The 17,881-nt window shown below is 46.5% G+C and overlaps 1 protein-coding gene across 3 annotated transcripts in view; it reads right to left on the minus strand.

Moving 5' to 3' along the window:
* Window positions 1-431: 431 nt before the first annotated feature.
* Window positions 432-17,881, minus strand: part of NR1I2 (nuclear receptor subfamily 1 group I member 2) — a 70,678-nt gene continuing 53,228 nt past the window's right edge. For 2 of the 3 annotated variants that reach the window (XM_077118226.1, XM_077118228.1), the window contains exons 2-9: window positions 12,237-12,455; window positions 9,104-9,237; window positions 7,522-7,709; window positions 6,359-6,630; window positions 4,280-4,422; window positions 3,967-4,083; window positions 3,530-3,638; window positions 432-1,308 (exon numbers count right to left, since the gene is read on the minus strand). In XM_077118226.1, the coding sequence (XP_076974341.1) occupies window positions 1,164-1,308; window positions 3,530-3,638; window positions 3,967-4,083; window positions 4,280-4,422; window positions 6,359-6,630; window positions 7,522-7,709; window positions 9,104-9,237; window positions 12,237-12,268 (1,140 nt within the window). In that variant the 5' untranslated portion in view covers window positions 12,269-12,455 and the 3' untranslated portion in view covers window positions 432-1,163. The remainder of the gene's footprint in view (window positions 1,309-3,529; window positions 3,639-3,966; window positions 4,084-4,279; window positions 4,423-6,358; window positions 6,631-7,521; window positions 7,710-9,103; window positions 9,238-12,236; window positions 12,456-17,881) is intronic. The other variant, XM_077118227.1, reaches the window with a different exon arrangement.

Raw genomic sequence — 17,881 nt, forward strand, 5'->3', positions numbered from 1 at the left:
GAAAATGCAAAAACATTTTGATTCACAAATGGCTATAAACAAGACAGACACTTTCATACTGTACGTTAAAGAACAGATGTATAAACAGAAGCAGCCAGAGCATGCAAATAGTTTTGCTCCAGTGTTATGTATTAACTGACCATGAACCTAGCCATCTCCTAAGTTCCAACCAGTGTTATCTCAACCTCAGGAGAAAACCTAAGCCCCTAAGTGCAGATGTGGAGCAGAATTACACCAAGTCACACACTTGCACACACAACCACAGGCAGAGACCTTCCACCCATGAACACAGGTCCTGGAGTGTTCTTGGGCTCTCAGGTGCCTGCAGAAAACACCAGCACAGCTCAGCATCCACACAAAAATCCTTGAGTTTCTCATACCAGTTATCACTTCTCCTTATGACCAAAGTTGTATTTCTGCCACATTTTCTTTAATTAGCCATAAACTTTTTGAGGTCAGGATCCATGTTGAGTCAGTTTTGTATACCCCACAGGATGATGCTTATTGTAGGTGCTTAGTGTGTCTGAATGGAGGCAGACCTAGAATGAGGTACCCAGAGCAAGGGAAGAAATAAACAGAGAGAGAGGTCATGACAAGCTTCTGGCATTTGTTGCAGGCATTCTGGTCTCTGTTGCAGGCATCCTGGTCTCCCACAGATACTAACATACCTGCTGGTGAACACAGGCCCGGAATCTGACAGGAGGCTGGGGGTGGGGAATGAGTGTAGGGGCAGAGGGCTGAGGTATTACAGGTAGCAGTGAAAAGGCCCAAGAAACTAAGAAACTTGGATGTGGGCACAGACTCTCAGATGGCCCAGCCCCTGATTGGCCCTTCTTCTCCCCCACCACAGCACTGCACCCCCAGACTGCAGGGTCTTTGAAAAGAGAGCGGAAGCCTCGCCTCTCTGAGGGACCTAACCTATAGGCCAGTGCGCTTTCCACATAAGGAAAATGCCCTGGGGGCATTGAGAGTGAGATGACTCATTTCCTCTTTCTGAGGAAAGCTGGCGGGCTGTGGCCACAGTAGACAGTGAGTTCCTGGGGAGGCAGGCTCATGGTTGGCTGTCGGCGGTGTCCATCTGTCTAGTCCCAGAAGTGGCAATCTCAGGGTATCAAGCTCTGGGTCTGGCTACCCCATGGAGGTTCCACCTAAGGGGCAGGTGCTCAGCCATCTGAGATGCTGAACAGCTCCCGCATGAGGGGGGTGGCAAAGGGGTGTATGTCCTGGATGCGCAGCAGCCGCTGGGTGTGATGGGCGTTGATGCTACGAAGTTCAGTGAGCATAGCCATGATCTTCAGAAACAGGAACCTGCAAACCAGCCGGAGGAAAAGTTGGGGGGGTACAGCCCATCCTACCCCCACCCACCAGCCCTGGACTGTTGTGGGGTTGTGCAAGTTGGGGGATTTTCATCTCAAATCAGCCAAGAGATAAGGTTTGGCTGAACTCCTTAAGCTTCTGCTTCAGCTCATGGATGAGAATGGCATGCCAGCCTGACAGGTCTTTGGGGTGTGGACCTGCACTCTCCCTATCCACTGGGCTTGAGTCTTTGACATAGGGAACTCAGTTGAAAAGTTAGACACTGCAGGCACCAAATGCATATGTTCCTTTTGGGAAAGAAAAGAAATTGCTGTTTTGGTTAAGTGGCCAGGGGGCTAGGACTGAGAGGAGTAATTACAGAGGTCGGGGCTGCAGCCCAGAAGTACTTCTTGGATCTAGCTGCAGGTCTGATGTGTCTGAGTTTCCCCATGCCTCAGTTTCCCCATGATGGAAGAGAAGGTCGGCACTTCCAGCCACCTGAGCTCCATGCATGGGAGGACAGAGCAGATAAGGACACAGCCACTCCCAGCACCCCGGGAGCCTCAGCCAAAGAGAAAGTTGGTGCGGACTAAGTAAGGACGTGAGTTTTAAAATTCACATTATCATATTGCTAGTCTTAAACACTTCACACTTCAGGCTCCATGCAATCCAAATTTGTCCCTGGACCTGTGGGCAACAGATAGGGTACTGGGCCACAGTGCCTGCTGAGGGCCAGTAATGGTGTGGAAGCCCCTGTCTGGGCAAAGTCTTAAGCAGCTGCCCACCTTTGGGGTATGACCAGGACAAACTAAAGCATTTCCTACTCCTATGTTTGTTTGAGTTTCTCTGGAAGGAAGCTTTGACTTGATCTGCCTGGATCCCCCTCTGGTTTCTGCCCCTTCTGGCTTGGATATTTGGACAATTGCCCCATGCCTCAATTCCCTTGAAGAACAAGCACAGTGTGTGCTGGTTTGAAAGGATATATGGACCTTAGGAAAGCCATGTTTTAATCTAAATCCCATTTCGTAAAGACAGAATAATCCCTATTCAATACTGTATGTTTGAAACTGTAATCAGATCATCTCCCTGGAGATGTGATTTAATCAGGAGTGGTTGTTAAACTGGATTAGGTAGAGGCATGTCTCCACCCATTTGAGTGAGTCTTGATTAGTTTCTGAAGTCCTATAAAAGAGGAAACATTCTGGAGAATGTGCAATTCAGAGAGAGCAGAGCAGAACGACATAGCCACGAGAAGAAGAGTCCACCAGCCAGCGACCTTTGGAGATGAAGAAGGAACATGCCTCCCAGGGAGCTTCATGAAACAGGAAGCCAGGAGAAGAAGCTAGCAGATGACACCATGCTCGCCATGTGCCCTTCCAGGTGAGAGAGGAACTCTGACTGTGTTTACCATGTGCCTTTCCAGATGAGAGAGAAGCTATGACTGTGTTCGCTATGTGCCTTCTCACTTGAGAGAGAAACCCTAAACTTCATTGGCCCCCTTCTTGAACCAAGGTATCTTTCCCTGGGTGCCTTAGATTGGACATTTCTATAGACTTGTTTAATTGTGACATTTTCTCGGCCTAAGAACTGTAAACTAGCAAATTATTAAACTTTCCTTTTTAAAAGTCACCCCATTTCTGGTATATTGCATTCTGGCAGTGAGCAAACTAGAACATAGTGGCATACCCACCTCATGGGGCTGTTTTGAGAATTAAAAGTGATAATACATGGAAACTTCCTAGCTAGCCTAGGGGCTAGCACTTCTCAACAAATGTTAGCTTTACATATTTTTCATTATTACTGGCCTTATTCATGTCATCATTTTCTTTGTTATCTTTCTTGTTACTACTGGATATTTCTAGAAGACTCTTTGGGGCCTTCAGAAGGATGACCAGCTGTCTCCACCGCTTGATGACAGGAGCATGGAAACCCCTAGACAGATGTGAACTGCGCCTCCAGGAGCAACTGTCCCCCTAGCTGGGCTGGCCTCTGGTCCTCTCGGATTCCCCATTGTTGGCTGGAGTTCAGGCTGACGGGGCAGATGACCTCAGGAGAGGTCCTAGAACATGACCCAAAAGCCCTGGTAACCAGTTGCCCCAGGAAGGACTCCAGTCTGCTCTCCCAGAGAGGCCCAGGGCAGGCAGGGGCCTGCAGGGCAAGTCCTAAGGCAGGCAGGGCTAGAAGGATCCCACCTCACACCGCATGGCCCCTGTCCCCCCTGTGAGTTGCTCACCGGTGGGCAGGCTGGGGCCGCCTGCACTCAATGTAGGCCTTCAACGCAATGGCAAACCGCTCCTGCAGCTGGTCCACCACACCACGCTGCACCACACCTGGGCGGTCTGCTGGGGAGGGGGAGGGAGGTGAGATGGTGAGGCAGGGACCTCGGGGCAAAGACAGTCCAGCCCAGACAGAGGAACTTGCCAGTCAACCACCACCCAGAGCCAGAGATACCCAGGCAGGGAGGTGAAGGGAGGGCTACGCATCACTTCATGGGCCCAAGCAAAATCCAACCAGAATCACTATCCTGGCTGTGCAGTGAGTGGGGAGCAAGGCCACCTGCTGCAATTCTCCCCAAGGAGGGCAGAGGAGGGGCTGCTAGCTCCTGCAGATTAAGTTGAGGGGATGTGAGCAGGCTGGGGGAGGATCAGGCAGGGCAGGTGGGGGCATCACCTGGGGAGAAAAGGGAGATGGCCTGCATCAGCACATACTCCTCCTTATGCAGCTGCAGCTTCTTCAGCATGTAGTGGAATTTCAGCACAGGCTCCAGGAGAAGCTGCTGGAAGCCCTCTGCAGATGGATGTGGGATGTAGGAGGCAACTTTTCAACAAGACTTCCCTCCTCAACACACACATTAAGGCCTTTTTTTCCATCGCCCAACCTTCCTGCCAAGCAATCCCAGAACCCCATTTCCTGGCGTGGCTCTTTTCCACCCCCACAACTGTTGAGTTTCCCTCCCTCTGCCAGGGAAGACAGTCTCGGGCACCTGCAGGGTCTTCCAAGCAGTAGGACAGCCGACCACACTCCCAGGTCCCAGTCTCTGCATTGAACACCGTGTTGAATCTCAGCTGGCACAGCTCAAATGTGGCCCCCTTCAGCAGGGAGATCTGGTCCTCGATGGGCAAGTCCCTGGCAGCAAGGATGGGGTGGAGGTGACAGTTCCCTGGGAAGCCACCTATAGCCTGGCACCAGCACCCACTCTTCTAATCCAGAAATCATGTGGGGTAGTTGGGGGCAGAGAGTGATGGTGGACTGGGCTCCTTGCCCGGAGGATCACTGCAGTTCCTTTCTAATTACTTGCAATCTCTGCCCCTCACAATCCAACCAACCATTACTCTTCCTGACCATTTCCCTCTACCCTCCTGCTACCTTCAGTGACTCTCCACTGCCCACTTAGGTTGGCAATCCATTCCCCTACAGCCTCGGCCCATCTCCTCCAATTTCCTACATAGCCACTGTTCTATAGTTAATGGCTTGACTCCTGGTCCCTGAATCTGCTCCCATGCTTTCTGCCTCAGTTTCCCCCCTTAGAATGACAGTCCCTTCAGCTTCACTTAAATAAAATCTTGCCAGCAGTTTGGATGCCTTTGAGTTGCATCCCTAGTACCAAGTTGCCACAGTTGCTGTTTAATAGCATTTGATATTTATGGTTACATTGAAACTCTTCCCATCTGGCAGAAATTTCTCCCTCTCTGGACTGAGAGAGGACCCCCAGATCCCCACCTAGGGAGTCATCTCCAATGAGGAGACAATTAGGAGGCTGGGAGGGGTATGTCTTTCATGGATGGCTCTTGAGGAGCTCCCGTTTCTGGCTCTAGTCTCGTTGGGAATTCAGGCCCTTTTGCTCCCTGCACCTGTCTTCTAGATCCATAATGCTAATCTGCAAATGCTGTGAAATTGATCTTATTCTCTGTGTCTCCCCAGTGCCCAGCTCAGGGCCTGGCTCAGAGCTGGCTCTAAAGTCTACAATTTGGTACTTTCAAAGTTGGCTTCCACATTGACTAACTGTGACCTTGAACATGTTCCTTAACCTCACCAGACCTCAGTTTTCCATCTGTAGAATGAAGGTGATGGCAGTGCCTACATTTTGGGGTCATTGGTGGTCCTGAGACCACCCAGCTGTTATCTGTGGGCCAAAGGATGTCAGCAAGGAGCTGCCAGTGTCCACATGTGGAAGATGACTCCCTCCCTGCTCCGTTGATGAGATTTATCATAATCTGAACCCCATTCAGCCTGTTGCTTCCCCAACCCCATTAAATAAGTCCTGGGTGTCACCCACAAGGTAGTCTGTGGACTCCTGGAACAAAACCTGCCCTCTCTCTCTGCTGACGCAATTGGAGAATCCTTGTGTGTGTGTGTGCCTCAGCTCCCCTAGACCAGGCTTGGCAAGACAAGAAGGCCAGTCTAAAGAAAGAGAGGCCCAGGGCCTCCTAGCCCAGTCTCCATATTATGGGGCTGTGGTTCCCTCCACACCAGGAGGTTCCAGGGTCTCCTGCTAATTCCAGTTGCCTCATGGTTTTTCCTTCCACAGATGACTCTGTGGAGTCCCAACCATTTGGCTTTCAGGACCACCCTCCCCTCCCCCATGGCCTTCTCGGTCTTCTCTTGGTGGCAGACTGCCGGAGACCCAGTGTCTGTCCATCTCTCTCTCTTTCTTCTCTCTCTGGACTTCCTTCCTTTTCCTATCAACTCATTCCTTGCACTGGAATTGTCAACTTGTGATGTCTAATATCTTGAGTTGAAATAAGGAAGAAAATGTCTATCTTGATGTCCACCATGTCCTGGATCTCTTCAGATATTAACATATTTCATATGACAACCCTGCAAGGTCCTGTTTAGCAGATGGGGCGGCCAAGGCACAGGCAGGTTAAGCCGCACGCCCACGCTCACAAAGCTGATGAGCCACACCTAGGCCGCTGTGTGGGGCAGAGATGAAGGAGGGTCTTTTGACACCAACATTATCCAAACTTAGGGGGATCTACCTCAGAAACTTAGAACCTCTCGACCATTTCCCACTCCTTTCCACATCCATCCACCAGCCCCTAACCCCAGAGCTATGTCCTACCTGAAGTGGGAGATGACTTTGGCAAAGTTGATGATGCCTTTGAACATGTAGGTTGACATGTCAGCCATGTGGGGCAGCAGGGAAAAGATCTCTTTCCCACTGTTGTCAGCTGGTTTATAGTTCCAGACGCTGCCATCTTCCCCCCGCAGTTGCAGGGAGACCTTCACTGAGCACATATCTTCCCTGATCTGTCTCCATTTGGTGGCTTCTTCCCCTACACAGGCCTGCAGAGACTCTGGAATCTCATGGCCATTGCTAAGCATCTCTGGCAGCTGGGATAAGTCAGGAGGTGGAAGGAAGAAAGAAGCGATGTATTGTCACCAACAGATCCCCTCACAGGCCTTGGGGGGACACAGACAACCACAGCCTGAGTCTATGCACAACTGCACACACACACATACACACACACACACACACACACAAGAACTTGTTTCCTCTTTCTGGTCTGGTGCTTTCTGTATCGGTGAATTAATGATCACACACATCCCTGCCTGGTCAGAGAAGAAGTTTGCTCCCTGCCTGAATGGAGGGAGAGTGGGAACTCCACCCTGGGTATGTCCCAAGCATCCCTGACCTTGGACTCAGGGGACTCAAAGAGAAAGTCTGGGAGCTGCTGATGGAAAGAACAGGTTTCTGGGTCACTGGGTTCCTCCAGTCCTCAGAGCTAGGCAGTCACCTGAGCTACCTGTGAGCACCGGATGAGGGAGGGCACTGGGAGCCCTGCTGACATCACTAATCTTTCTTGGATAAAAAAACACTACTTTGCAAAGGTCACATTCCCTACAGGTCTTGATGCTGTCCTCATAAAACCCTGAATGCCAGCAACCCTGGGGAACCTCTTTGCTTTCTCTCCATTTGCAGCTCACACCCAATTCCTACCTGCTGTGGAAGGAGAGAACAGTGGTTCTCAAACTTCAGCATGCATCTGAATCACCTGGGGGTCTTGTTAAAGCACAGACTGCTGCCCTTACCCCCTCACCTCCCATCATCGCCAAAGTTTCTGAATCAGCAGGTCTAGGTGGTCTGAGAATTTACATTTCTAACAAGTGTCCAGGTGATGCTGATGCTGCTAACCCAGGGACCAGGCTTTGAGAACCCCTGGGAAAGAGGCTGGGGCTCTGAAGAGCTAGCACTGGTGTTGATCCAGCCCTAAAACCTCATACTCGGAAATTCTTGAAATGGGAGAAGGTGATGTCAAAGGTTTTCATCTGAGCATCCATAAGCTCTCCAATCATTGTCTGCTGCTCTTCAGTCAGACCCTTCATGGCCGATGGCTGAGTCACAGTCTGCTCCTTCTTTTTCCTTTTGATCAAGGCCCTCCGCTGTTCCACGGCTGCATCGGACATGATCACTGTAGGGAGAGATGGGGGCAGCCTCAGATGCACGGGCCACCAGCCTCAGCCTGAAGGCGAGGAACTCCTTTCTTAACTCTCTCGAGATAAGGAAAAGTGCTAGTGACAAAAAAAAAAATACTTGCCCTTTCCCAGACTCAGGAGGTCTGTGGAGGTCTGTGGACTCCTCTGGAAACATACTTGTGTAAGGATAGAGGGATGAGGTGCACTGATCTGCTGCCCTCAGCAGTGGGTTTGAGAAGACTTTGTGGGACAGTGGAAAGAGTGTGGGCTTCAGAATCAAAGGTTCTGGGTTTGCATGAAGGATTTCCACTTACTAGCTGTGACCTTGAACAAGTTTCTTAACGTCTCTTGCCTTCAGTTTTCTTTGTAATCTCAATAACAATGCTTACCTCATGCCACTGTTATAATGAGACATTGCATGTAAAGGGCCTAACATATTTCCTGGAACATAACAGATGTTCAGTAAATAGAACTGTTACTGATGTTACTGTTTTCTGTTGAATTACATACCTACAAGACCTCTCAGAGTTCACCAAGGCCTCTGTGTCTCCAAGACCTTGGAGAGCTGGGGCGACTGCCTAGCAAACAATATGAGCCCTGGACACTTCCTACAAGCCCAGACTCATAGGGCTTCCATGGGTTTCTGGAGCACACTTATGTATAGAAAAAAGCTGTGGGGGGTCCTTGGAGAGAAGAGATTGAGGGAGTCTGTCAGCAGGAACAGCCAGGTGAGGGTGTTCACTCATTCTCTGCCCATGGCCTCAGGTCACTCTGCGAGGCAAATATACACTGGAAGCTTCTAGCCTTTTCTCCATGAACTTTAATCTCAGAGTGACCTGGGACAACACAGCAGGGGAGCACAAGACCAGTTGGCTCACCTGTCTGCAACCAGGTCCCCTATAAGGACGCCAGGTCTGGAGCAGCTTCTGGGCACTAGCAGATGGGAGGCTGGGACTCATGTCACACCAGATGTCCCCAACTCCCTGCCCCAACTCCACCCCTACCTCCAATTGAGTGAAAACACCAAGAGGATAATTATGAACGGGACAAAGAAAGAATCACACAGGGGAAGCTGAGGAGCGAGAAGGGGCAGGCAGCACAGCTGGGTTGGAGACTCCCAACACGCCTCCCAGGGCAGAGAACAAAGACGCCCTCATTCTCTCAAGTGCTTCCAGGGTCAGCCCACAGTGATGCAGGCAATGAGCTGCTGGCCTCTTGCATGCGGACCACAAGCTCACACACATGCACGTGCACAAGTGCATTCACGGGGCCTATCTACATACGTGCTCATTACACATGCCCATGGCCCATTCATATGCGGTCCCTGAGGCCAGCGTGCACCAGGCTCGCAGGACCCTTGACCCTCCCCTCCGCGGGGCTGGCTGCTCACTCTCTTTCTTCATGCCGCTCTCCAAGCACTTGCGCAAGCGGCAGGCCTGGCATTGCCGCCGGGTCTTCCGGGTGATCTCGCAGGTGCCCTTCCAGAAGGGGCACCTCAGCCGGGCGTTGCGTTTCATGGTCCTCCTGTGAGAGAACCAGCGGCATTAGATGGGCTGCATCGGGCACTGGGTCCCCAGGCCAGGGGCCCCAAATCCCCCACCCCCACCCCCCACCCACCTCAACTCCGGAGCCACTAGCCACACCCTCCGTGGGCCCCACCGTGGCCTCCTATGTTGGGTAGTGTTTTATGGAAAAGGCACAGCTCAGTGCCCTTCAAGCTTTTGTCTTTACTGTGGCTTCCCTAAAGGTACAGGATTCGGCTAGAGGAGCAACCGCAGGGGATGAAAACTTTCCAACATTCACACAGGAAATCAGACTTTACTTACGCTCGTGCAGCCCCTGAGCCCATGTCTGGGATGCTTCTGATCTAGGCCCCAGCCTTCCCCAAGGAACAGCCCCTCCCCTCCTTCACAGGCATCTTGTTAGGAGGTAAATGTTCTCCAGCCCGCCCTGAAGATGGCCTGGGCGATGTTGCCATGGAGATGAACCTCTTTGTGGATTTCCTCCTTCTTGGAAGAGGGGGTCAGAGGACACCTGACTCCAGAAACCTAAGCATAAAAAGCCCCTTCCTTGCCCAGCTCCATTCTAGATTCCGGCACCAGGAAGAACAGGTGCACTATGGGGAAGCTTTTCTACCTCTCTCATGCTTCCCCATTGGAAAAATGGTTTCTCCTGATTGACCAGTGGGGCAAGGAGGTTCAGAATCCTTAACAGTGCAGTATGGGGCTGCTGGCTCTGCAGGGTGGAAGGGGACAGGGTACACACCTTTTAGAGACACCAGCACAACCCCCCACACCAAGTCCAGACACTGTGAACTCCCCATAGAAGACCCAGCCGGTGTGGCCCTACTCTTTCTTCCTATTTTCACAGCTTGACAGAGAGAAACAAATTTTTCCTGGACTGTGGTCTCTGGTTCTAATCTAGCAGTGAGGAAAGTGAGGGAATGCTCGCACGGGAACAAGGGACAGACAGCAAGGCTGCAGTGGGCCCTGAGAGTTGAACTGCAGAAGCTGGGTTTTTGTTGACAGGCAGGTTTGAGCTCGGTGGCCAGAGGCCTGAGATCAACAACCAGCCTAGGGGGGCTGTGTTCCTTACAGGTGCACGCCCACCTGCCACCACTGCCTACCTGGGTATGAAAAAGGCCTCTGGCACTACTCCAAAGTACTCCCCGAATAGGTAAGAGGGGAAGGGACCTCACATTTATGAAGGGCATGTTATGTATTGGATATAGAGCTTTCCACACTTAGTTCTCACAACCTTATGGAAATTCATCATGGCATCTGTGTGGCACAGATGTGAAAACTGAAGCTTCCAGAGGATGGCTCACCCCATGTCCTCCAGATAAATGAGGAGATGGAATCTGAATCTGCAAATTCAAGCTCTTACCACTACAAAATTGTTGCCTTCCCTCTGGGAGTCCCAGGAACAGCACCCAATGGGTAGGGGGAGAGTAGAGGATCCCCACACCCCAGGGCAGTCCACACAGATGCTGCCGGGTGGCCTTCTTCATGCTAGCAGAATCCAGATATGGTTGTGATGCCCACTGTGTGGTCATGTTGGCATATACCCAACTCAGGGCAAAACAAGGGGCTCAGCGCTAGCCCATGTGGTATGCAGAGGATGTCTTGGGGTCTTCTAGGAAAGGTTTCCTTGATTTTAGAGAGAGGATGAGATGGGCCTCTATGATCTCTGCCTGAACACCATGTGGTCCATGGCGCAGTGTTACCATCATACAACCCCAAGAGAGCCAGACTGAAATCGAAGCTCTGGGGCAGGGTGGCAGAAAGGAAACACAGAAAGAACTAAGCCGCTGAACTCACCAACCCTGAAGACTTCAGACTTCTTGTTGTGAGAGGTAATACATTTGCCTTATTGTTTAAACCAGTTTGAGTGGCATGTCCTCTTATGTGCAGCTGAACTCAGTTTGATACTGCTGCTGTTTTGCACCTTTGCTACATAATTCATACAACACAAGCGTTCTTTTCTCCCCGGAACATGGCTGCCCTTGGACCTGTCCTAGGCAGACAACGCCATGGGGCCTTAGAACTGCTCAGCCCTGAACATGTCAGCTCCACAGCTGGGAGACCATGAGTTGGTCTCAACACAGAGGCTGCTGCTGTGCCTCCTTGGGCTCATCCAGGTCTGGAAGTCTTCCTGCGGATTCTGGGGGCAGACATCTGGGCCCCATCCATGATATCCTGACCAGCAGCCCATCTTTGGGATTGCAGGGTGGGGCCAGGCTTTAGCACTCATGTCAATTAGAATGTCCAGCCGCCAAGAACAACTCTCTGCAAAGGGCCAAGTCTTGAGAATGCAAGAGGGCCCAAAAGTGGTCCTTGAGGTGGGAGCTGCTCCTGTATACCCCATCTCTGCCTGAGGGCAAACAGGAGCACACATTCCTTTCTTCCCCTCCTTACTTGTTCTACTTCTCCACCTCCTAGGCTGAGTTCTGTGCTGAGCTTTGGCTTTGCTGAGCTAATTTTGCTCTTTTTGTTTCGTCAGCTGAACATCTTGAGCTCTTATCTCTGGGCCTGTCTTGCTGTGACTTGGGACTTTTCAGTCTTTATAACTTTTTGTCCCTCCGTTTATCTGTTTCTGAGTGAGCTTGTTTTGAAATGTTCTTCATTTAGTTTATGCCACTCTTAACAACCTCCCCATAAGATTAATTTGAACACTTACATTTTGGATCTTCAAATTCTTTCCTCTTTTAGGGACTGATCTATTTTATTCAAGAATAGGTGGTAAAATGAAGTAGTATCTTAAGGGAAGAGGACCTTTCTGGACTAGAGTGGAAAGGTAGAAGTTGGAGATCGCCTGTCAGGGATTCCTTTGAGATGTAAATGATTCACTTGAGAACAATCACCTGGCCTTTGGAAGGGCTTCTAGCCCACACTCTGAACATGGAAGGCAGTCCAAACTGAGGCCCTGAGTTGCTGGAGGGTGAGCTAATGGCAAAACCCCAGGTAGACGTGACCCAATGGGCTGGTGGTGGCAGGTGGGTGAGGGTGGACAGGTAGCTCTACCTGAAAAAGCCCTTGCATCCTTCACATGTCATGACATTGAAGTGATATCCAGTGGCCTTGTCTCCACATACACGGCAGATTTGAGGGCCCTCATCTTCCTTCTCTGCAGTGATATCGGGGTTTCCTGAAAGTGAGTCTGCTTCTTCACAGGACTCAAGGTTAGCATGGTTCCACCTTTCTTCGAGTCTCACCTCCAGGTTTGCTTCTGGGCCTCTTGGACTAGAAGTAAAAAACCACAAGGAATGAAAGGGCTGGACACTGATGTACAGAGCCTGGAGGAGGAATTCTCTATCCCACTACACATGCTTCACATTTGGTTCTGCGGGCCATGAAGCTGATTTCTCAAGGATGAAAAGGGGATGAGGAATTAGAGTTCCAGAGAGAGGATGTAACCATGACATTTGTGTACAGTAATAGGAGTGGAGCCAGTAGCCCATTGACTGAGAAGGGCAAGAAGAAGAATAGGAGAGAGAAGGGCAAGAGGGGAGGAAGAAATGAGAAGAAAAAAAGAAAAACTATCTAGGTTGGATCATGAGATTAATTCTTGAATGGACTGAGGTTAGGCGGCCATGAGGTGATCCAAGGTCTTTATGGGGAGCGGCTCATGAGGTCAGATCACTAGTTCAAGATGATTTCTGAGATTGGGGAGAACCAGAGAGGATGGTATTTCAGATGTGATGTGGGTCCAATTTCCCAAAAGAACTGGAAAGGCTGGGCAGAAAGAGGGTTTTCAAATTAAGTAACCAAACAGATGGGGAGAAAGTTAGAGTGGAACCAGGATCACGATACAGGAGGAAATTGGCCTTGATCCCAGGCAAGCTGAGGTGTAAGTCAAAGATATGGCATCAGAGTTATTTTATCTGCTTATAGAGCTGTACTCAAGCTGCCCTCCCCAGGCAACTTTCACCTGGAGACTGTGACTTGAATTCTATTTGGAATGGGCACTGAGGATGGGGAAAAGAACCCGGAGAGTTTCCTGTTTACCACTGTTCCTCAAAATCTCTCTAGCCCTGGTTGCCAAGAGCAACGGCACCACAGAGGATGCTGCCTTTTCTAAAACCAAAATAGAACATTTAGTAAAATTTCAACATACAAAGTTCTCTTTCCAGCAGCCTGAAAGACAATATGTGTGCCAGTTTGAAACTGTTGTGTACCCCAGAAAAGCCATATTCTTTAACCTTCATTCAGTATTTTTGGGTGGGACCTTTCTGATTAAGACTTAAGTCAACTTAAGACTTAAGTCTCCCTATCTGTTTGGTTACTTAATTTGGAGATGTGACCCACCCAATTATGGATGGGGCCTTTTGATTAGATGGTTTCCATGGAGATGTGTCTCTGCCCATTCAAGGTGAGTTTGCCTACTGGAGCCTTTTAAGAGGGAAACATTCTGCAAAATACTTCAGAGTGGACAGAGCCAACACAAGACCCCAGATGTTTGGAGATGCAGAAAGTAAATGCCTTCAGGGAGGCTGCTTGAAACCAGAAGTGAAAAACCCCAGCAAATGCCAGTAACATGCCTTCCCAGCTGACAGAGGTTTTCTGGACCCATTGACCTTTCTTGAGTCAAGGTATCTTCCCCTCAGTGCCTTAGTTTGGACATTTTTATAGCCATAGACCTGTCAACTTGCCACTTAATAAGTTTTCTTTTTTAAAGTTATTCCATTTTTGGTACAATTGCATTCTAGCAGCTTTATCAAACCAAAATAATACTTGACACTTTCACCCGTAAGGGCGAGTTAGAAATTATCCTATTCCCCACCCTTGCCATTCAGAAAACTGCGAAGATAAGTTCTTTGCAAACTTGAACTGCCGAGGGGTTGGGGGTGGGAAGGGTCCTTCCTGATCTTCAAGTCACAGCCCTGACTTCATTCAGTGTGCAGACAAAATATATACTTTGTGTGTCCAAAAAAACCTCAAGATAATAATTTGCTTTAAAGTGACCTTGGGTTGGCACTGCTCCCAGACACCCATAAAAGCAGCTGGAATCCTCCTCTCTGGAGGAGCTCACGTCCCACCTGGGCATTAACAATTACACAGTTAATTTCCAAAAATTAACTATATATGAGCTAAAAATCACAAGTTGTGAATCAAAGCAGAAACAACATACAGTAGAATTAGACATGCAGTGACCTCCTGAATTAACAAATACAGAATATAAAATACTTTAATGTGTTTAAATAAATATTAGAAGAGGTTGAAGAATAAGTGAAAAGCAAAAGAGCATAAAACTGACAGCAGATTTGAAAAATGGCTAAAAATTGAGTATATAAAATCTGAAACAAACATTGATAATATAAACCATTAATAGTAATATCTTGGGAGTTAGAAAAAGCAAAATTCAACTAAAATAATGTGTAAATCAGGAAAGGCAAGAACCAGATAAAGTTTTCTAAATTTCTGTATTGTTGAAGGAGAGAAAAGATAATAAATAACTTTAGACTTGATGAGTAAATTATACTTGTTAAAATTTCTGGAGTAACCTCTAACAATCTAGAAATAGACTGTATAAGTTTTGAAGTTAATAGAAAGGAAGAAATGGAATAAGAAAAATGCAAAAAGAGGCTTGTAGAGAGAGAAAAAGAAAATGGAAGTCTGGAACAAAGAGAAAGCAGAAATAAGATAGTAGAAATACTAAAATAGTTGTTCCCATTAAAAGGCAAAAATTGTCAGACAGTTTTATACAAAGTCCAATTATATGCTGTTTATGAGAAATACATCAAAAGAATAAAGATACAGAAACTTTAAATGACTGGAAAAAGAATGTAATGAGCAAATACAAACCAAAGCAAAAAGCATTACGGGAGAGAATGATAAAAGGTTCAATTTGCTGCAAATATATGGAAGTCTTAAACCTAACAATATAACCTCAAAATATACAAAGAAAAATTTGACAGAATTACAAGGATCAATAAATCCTTCATTGTGATATGATAATTTAACACACTTCTCTCAATAACTGATAGATCGAACAGGTTTAAAAAAAAGCACCTAAAATAGAGATGATTTGAATAAGAATATATTATTATATTGTTCATTTTTATTATAGCATACATTCTATTCTTAATATAATATCGATTACATTATTTAATATGTTACATAATATATAATAAACAATAAGAAAAATTCTACATATCAAAAGTAAGGCATGCAAAGACTGAGGAAACCAAATATATGTGTTTACTGTGGCATGTCTTCAAGTTAGTGGAAAACAGAAGGATCTTAATAAAGTTAAAATCATTCACTTGATTAAATGTCTGTAAATCTTGAACAACCAACATTGACTCGAGACAAAATAGATGATCTCAACAAACCAATCACAAGTAAAGAAATTGAATCAGTCATTATGAAGCTCCCCAAATAAGAAAAGTCCAGGACCAGATGGCTTCACATGTGAATTCTACCAAACATTCAAGAAAGAATTAGTACCAATTCTGCTTAAACTCTTCAAAAAAATTGAAGGGGAGGGAAAGCTACATAACTCATTCTATGAAGTCAACCTCACCCTCATACCAAAGCCAGACAAATATGTTACAAGAAAAGAAAACTACAGACCAATCTCTCTAATGAATATAGATGCAAAAATCCTCAACAAAACTCTGGCAAATCAAATCCAGCAGCACATTAAAAAGTTATACACCATGACCAACTAGAATTCATCCCAGGTATGCGAGAATGGTTCAACATAAGAAAATCAATTAAGGTAATATACCATATCAACAAATCAAAACAGAAAAACCACATAATCATCTAGATTGATATAGAAAAGGCATTTGACAAAATTCAGCATCCTTTCTTGTTGAAAACACTTCAAAGGATAAGAATAGAAGGGAATTTCCTCAACATGATAAAGGGAATATATGAAAGACCCACAGCTAACATCATCCTCAATGGGGAAAAACTGAAAACTTTCCCCCTAAGGTCAGGAACAAGACAAGGATGTCCACTATCACCATTGTTATTCAACATTGTGTTGGGAGTTCTAGCCAGAGCAATTAGACAAGAAAAAGAAATACAAGGTATCCAAATTAGAAAGGAAGAAGTAAAACTCTCACTGTTTGCAGATGATATGATACTATATGTCGAAAACCCTGAAAAATCCACAGCAAAACTACTAGAGCTAACAAATGAGTACAGCAAAGTGGCAGGTTACAAGATCAACACTCAAAAATCTGCAGTGTTTCTGTACACTGGTAATGAACAATCTGAGGGGGAAATCAAGAAAAAAATTCCATTTACAATTGTAACCAAAAGAATAAAATATTTAGGAATAAATTTAACTAAAGATACAAAAGTCCTATACAAATAAAACTATGAGAAATTGTCAAAAGAAATCACAGAAGACCTAAATAAATGGAAGAGTATACCTTATTCATGGATTGGAAGACTAAATGTAGGTAAGATGTCAATTCCACCTAAATTGGTTTACAGATTCAATGCAATACCAATTAAAATCCCAACAACTTACTTTTCAGAAATAGAAAAACCAATAACCAAATTTATCTGGAAAGGCTGTGTGCTCCAAATAGCTAAAAATATCCTGAGAAAGAAAAATGAAGTCGGAGGTCTCACGCTACCTGACTTTAAGGCATATTATGAAGCTACAGTGGTCAAAACAGCATGGTATTGGCATAAAGATAGATATACTGACCAATGGAATCGAATAGAGGTTCAGATATAGACCCTCTCATCTAAAGACAATTGATCTTTGATAAAGCAGTCAAGCTAACTCACCTGGGACAGAGCAGTCTCTTCAATACATGGTGCCTAGAGAACTGGATATCCATATGCAAAAGAATGAAAGAGCACCCATATCTCAAACCCTATACAAAAACGAACTCAAAATGGATCAAAGACCTAAATATTAGGTCTAAGACCATAAAATTTTTACGAGAAATGTAGGGAAATATCTTATAAATCTCATAATAGGAGGAGGTTTTATAGACCTTACACCCAAAGCATGGGCATTGAAGAAAGAAAGAAAGAAATGGGAACTCCTTAAAATGAGACACTTTTGTGCAGCAAAGAACTTTGTCAAGAAAGTAAAAAGACAGCCTACACAATGGGAGACAATATTTGGAAATGATATATCAGATAAAGGTCTGGTATCCAGAATATATAAAGAGATTGTTCAACTCAACAACAAAAAGATAGACAACCCAATTATAAAATGGACAAAAGACATTGTCATGGTCAGATTCATGTGTCAGCTTGGCCAAATGGTGGTATCTGTTTGTCTGTGGGCAAGTGCTGACCTGTCTGTTGCTATGAGGACATTGCATAGAATTAAATCATGATCACATCAGCTGCATCCACAGCTGATTCCATTTGTAATCAGTCAAGGGGAGTGTTTTCTGCAATGAGTGATGCTTAATCTGATAACTGGAAGCCTTTTAAGGGGGACTCAGAAGAGACAAGTTTCTTTCCTGCTTCAGCTGGCGAGCCTCTCCTGTGGAGTTCATCCAAACCTTCTATCAGAATTGTCAGCTTCACAGCATGAACTACAGATTTTGGACTCTATGTCCCCACAATTACATGAGACACTTTTACAAACTTTATATTTAAAAATATTTCCTGTTGATTCTGTTTCTCTAGAGAACCCTAAGTAATACAACTTGGTACCAGGAGTGGTTCTTAAGAAACAGAAT

This window comes from Tamandua tetradactyla, chromosome 10, assembly GCF_023851605.1.
Source record: "Tamandua tetradactyla isolate mTamTet1 chromosome 10, mTamTet1.pri, whole genome shotgun sequence".
NCBI lineage: Eukaryota > Metazoa > Chordata > Mammalia > Pilosa > Myrmecophagidae > Tamandua > Tamandua tetradactyla.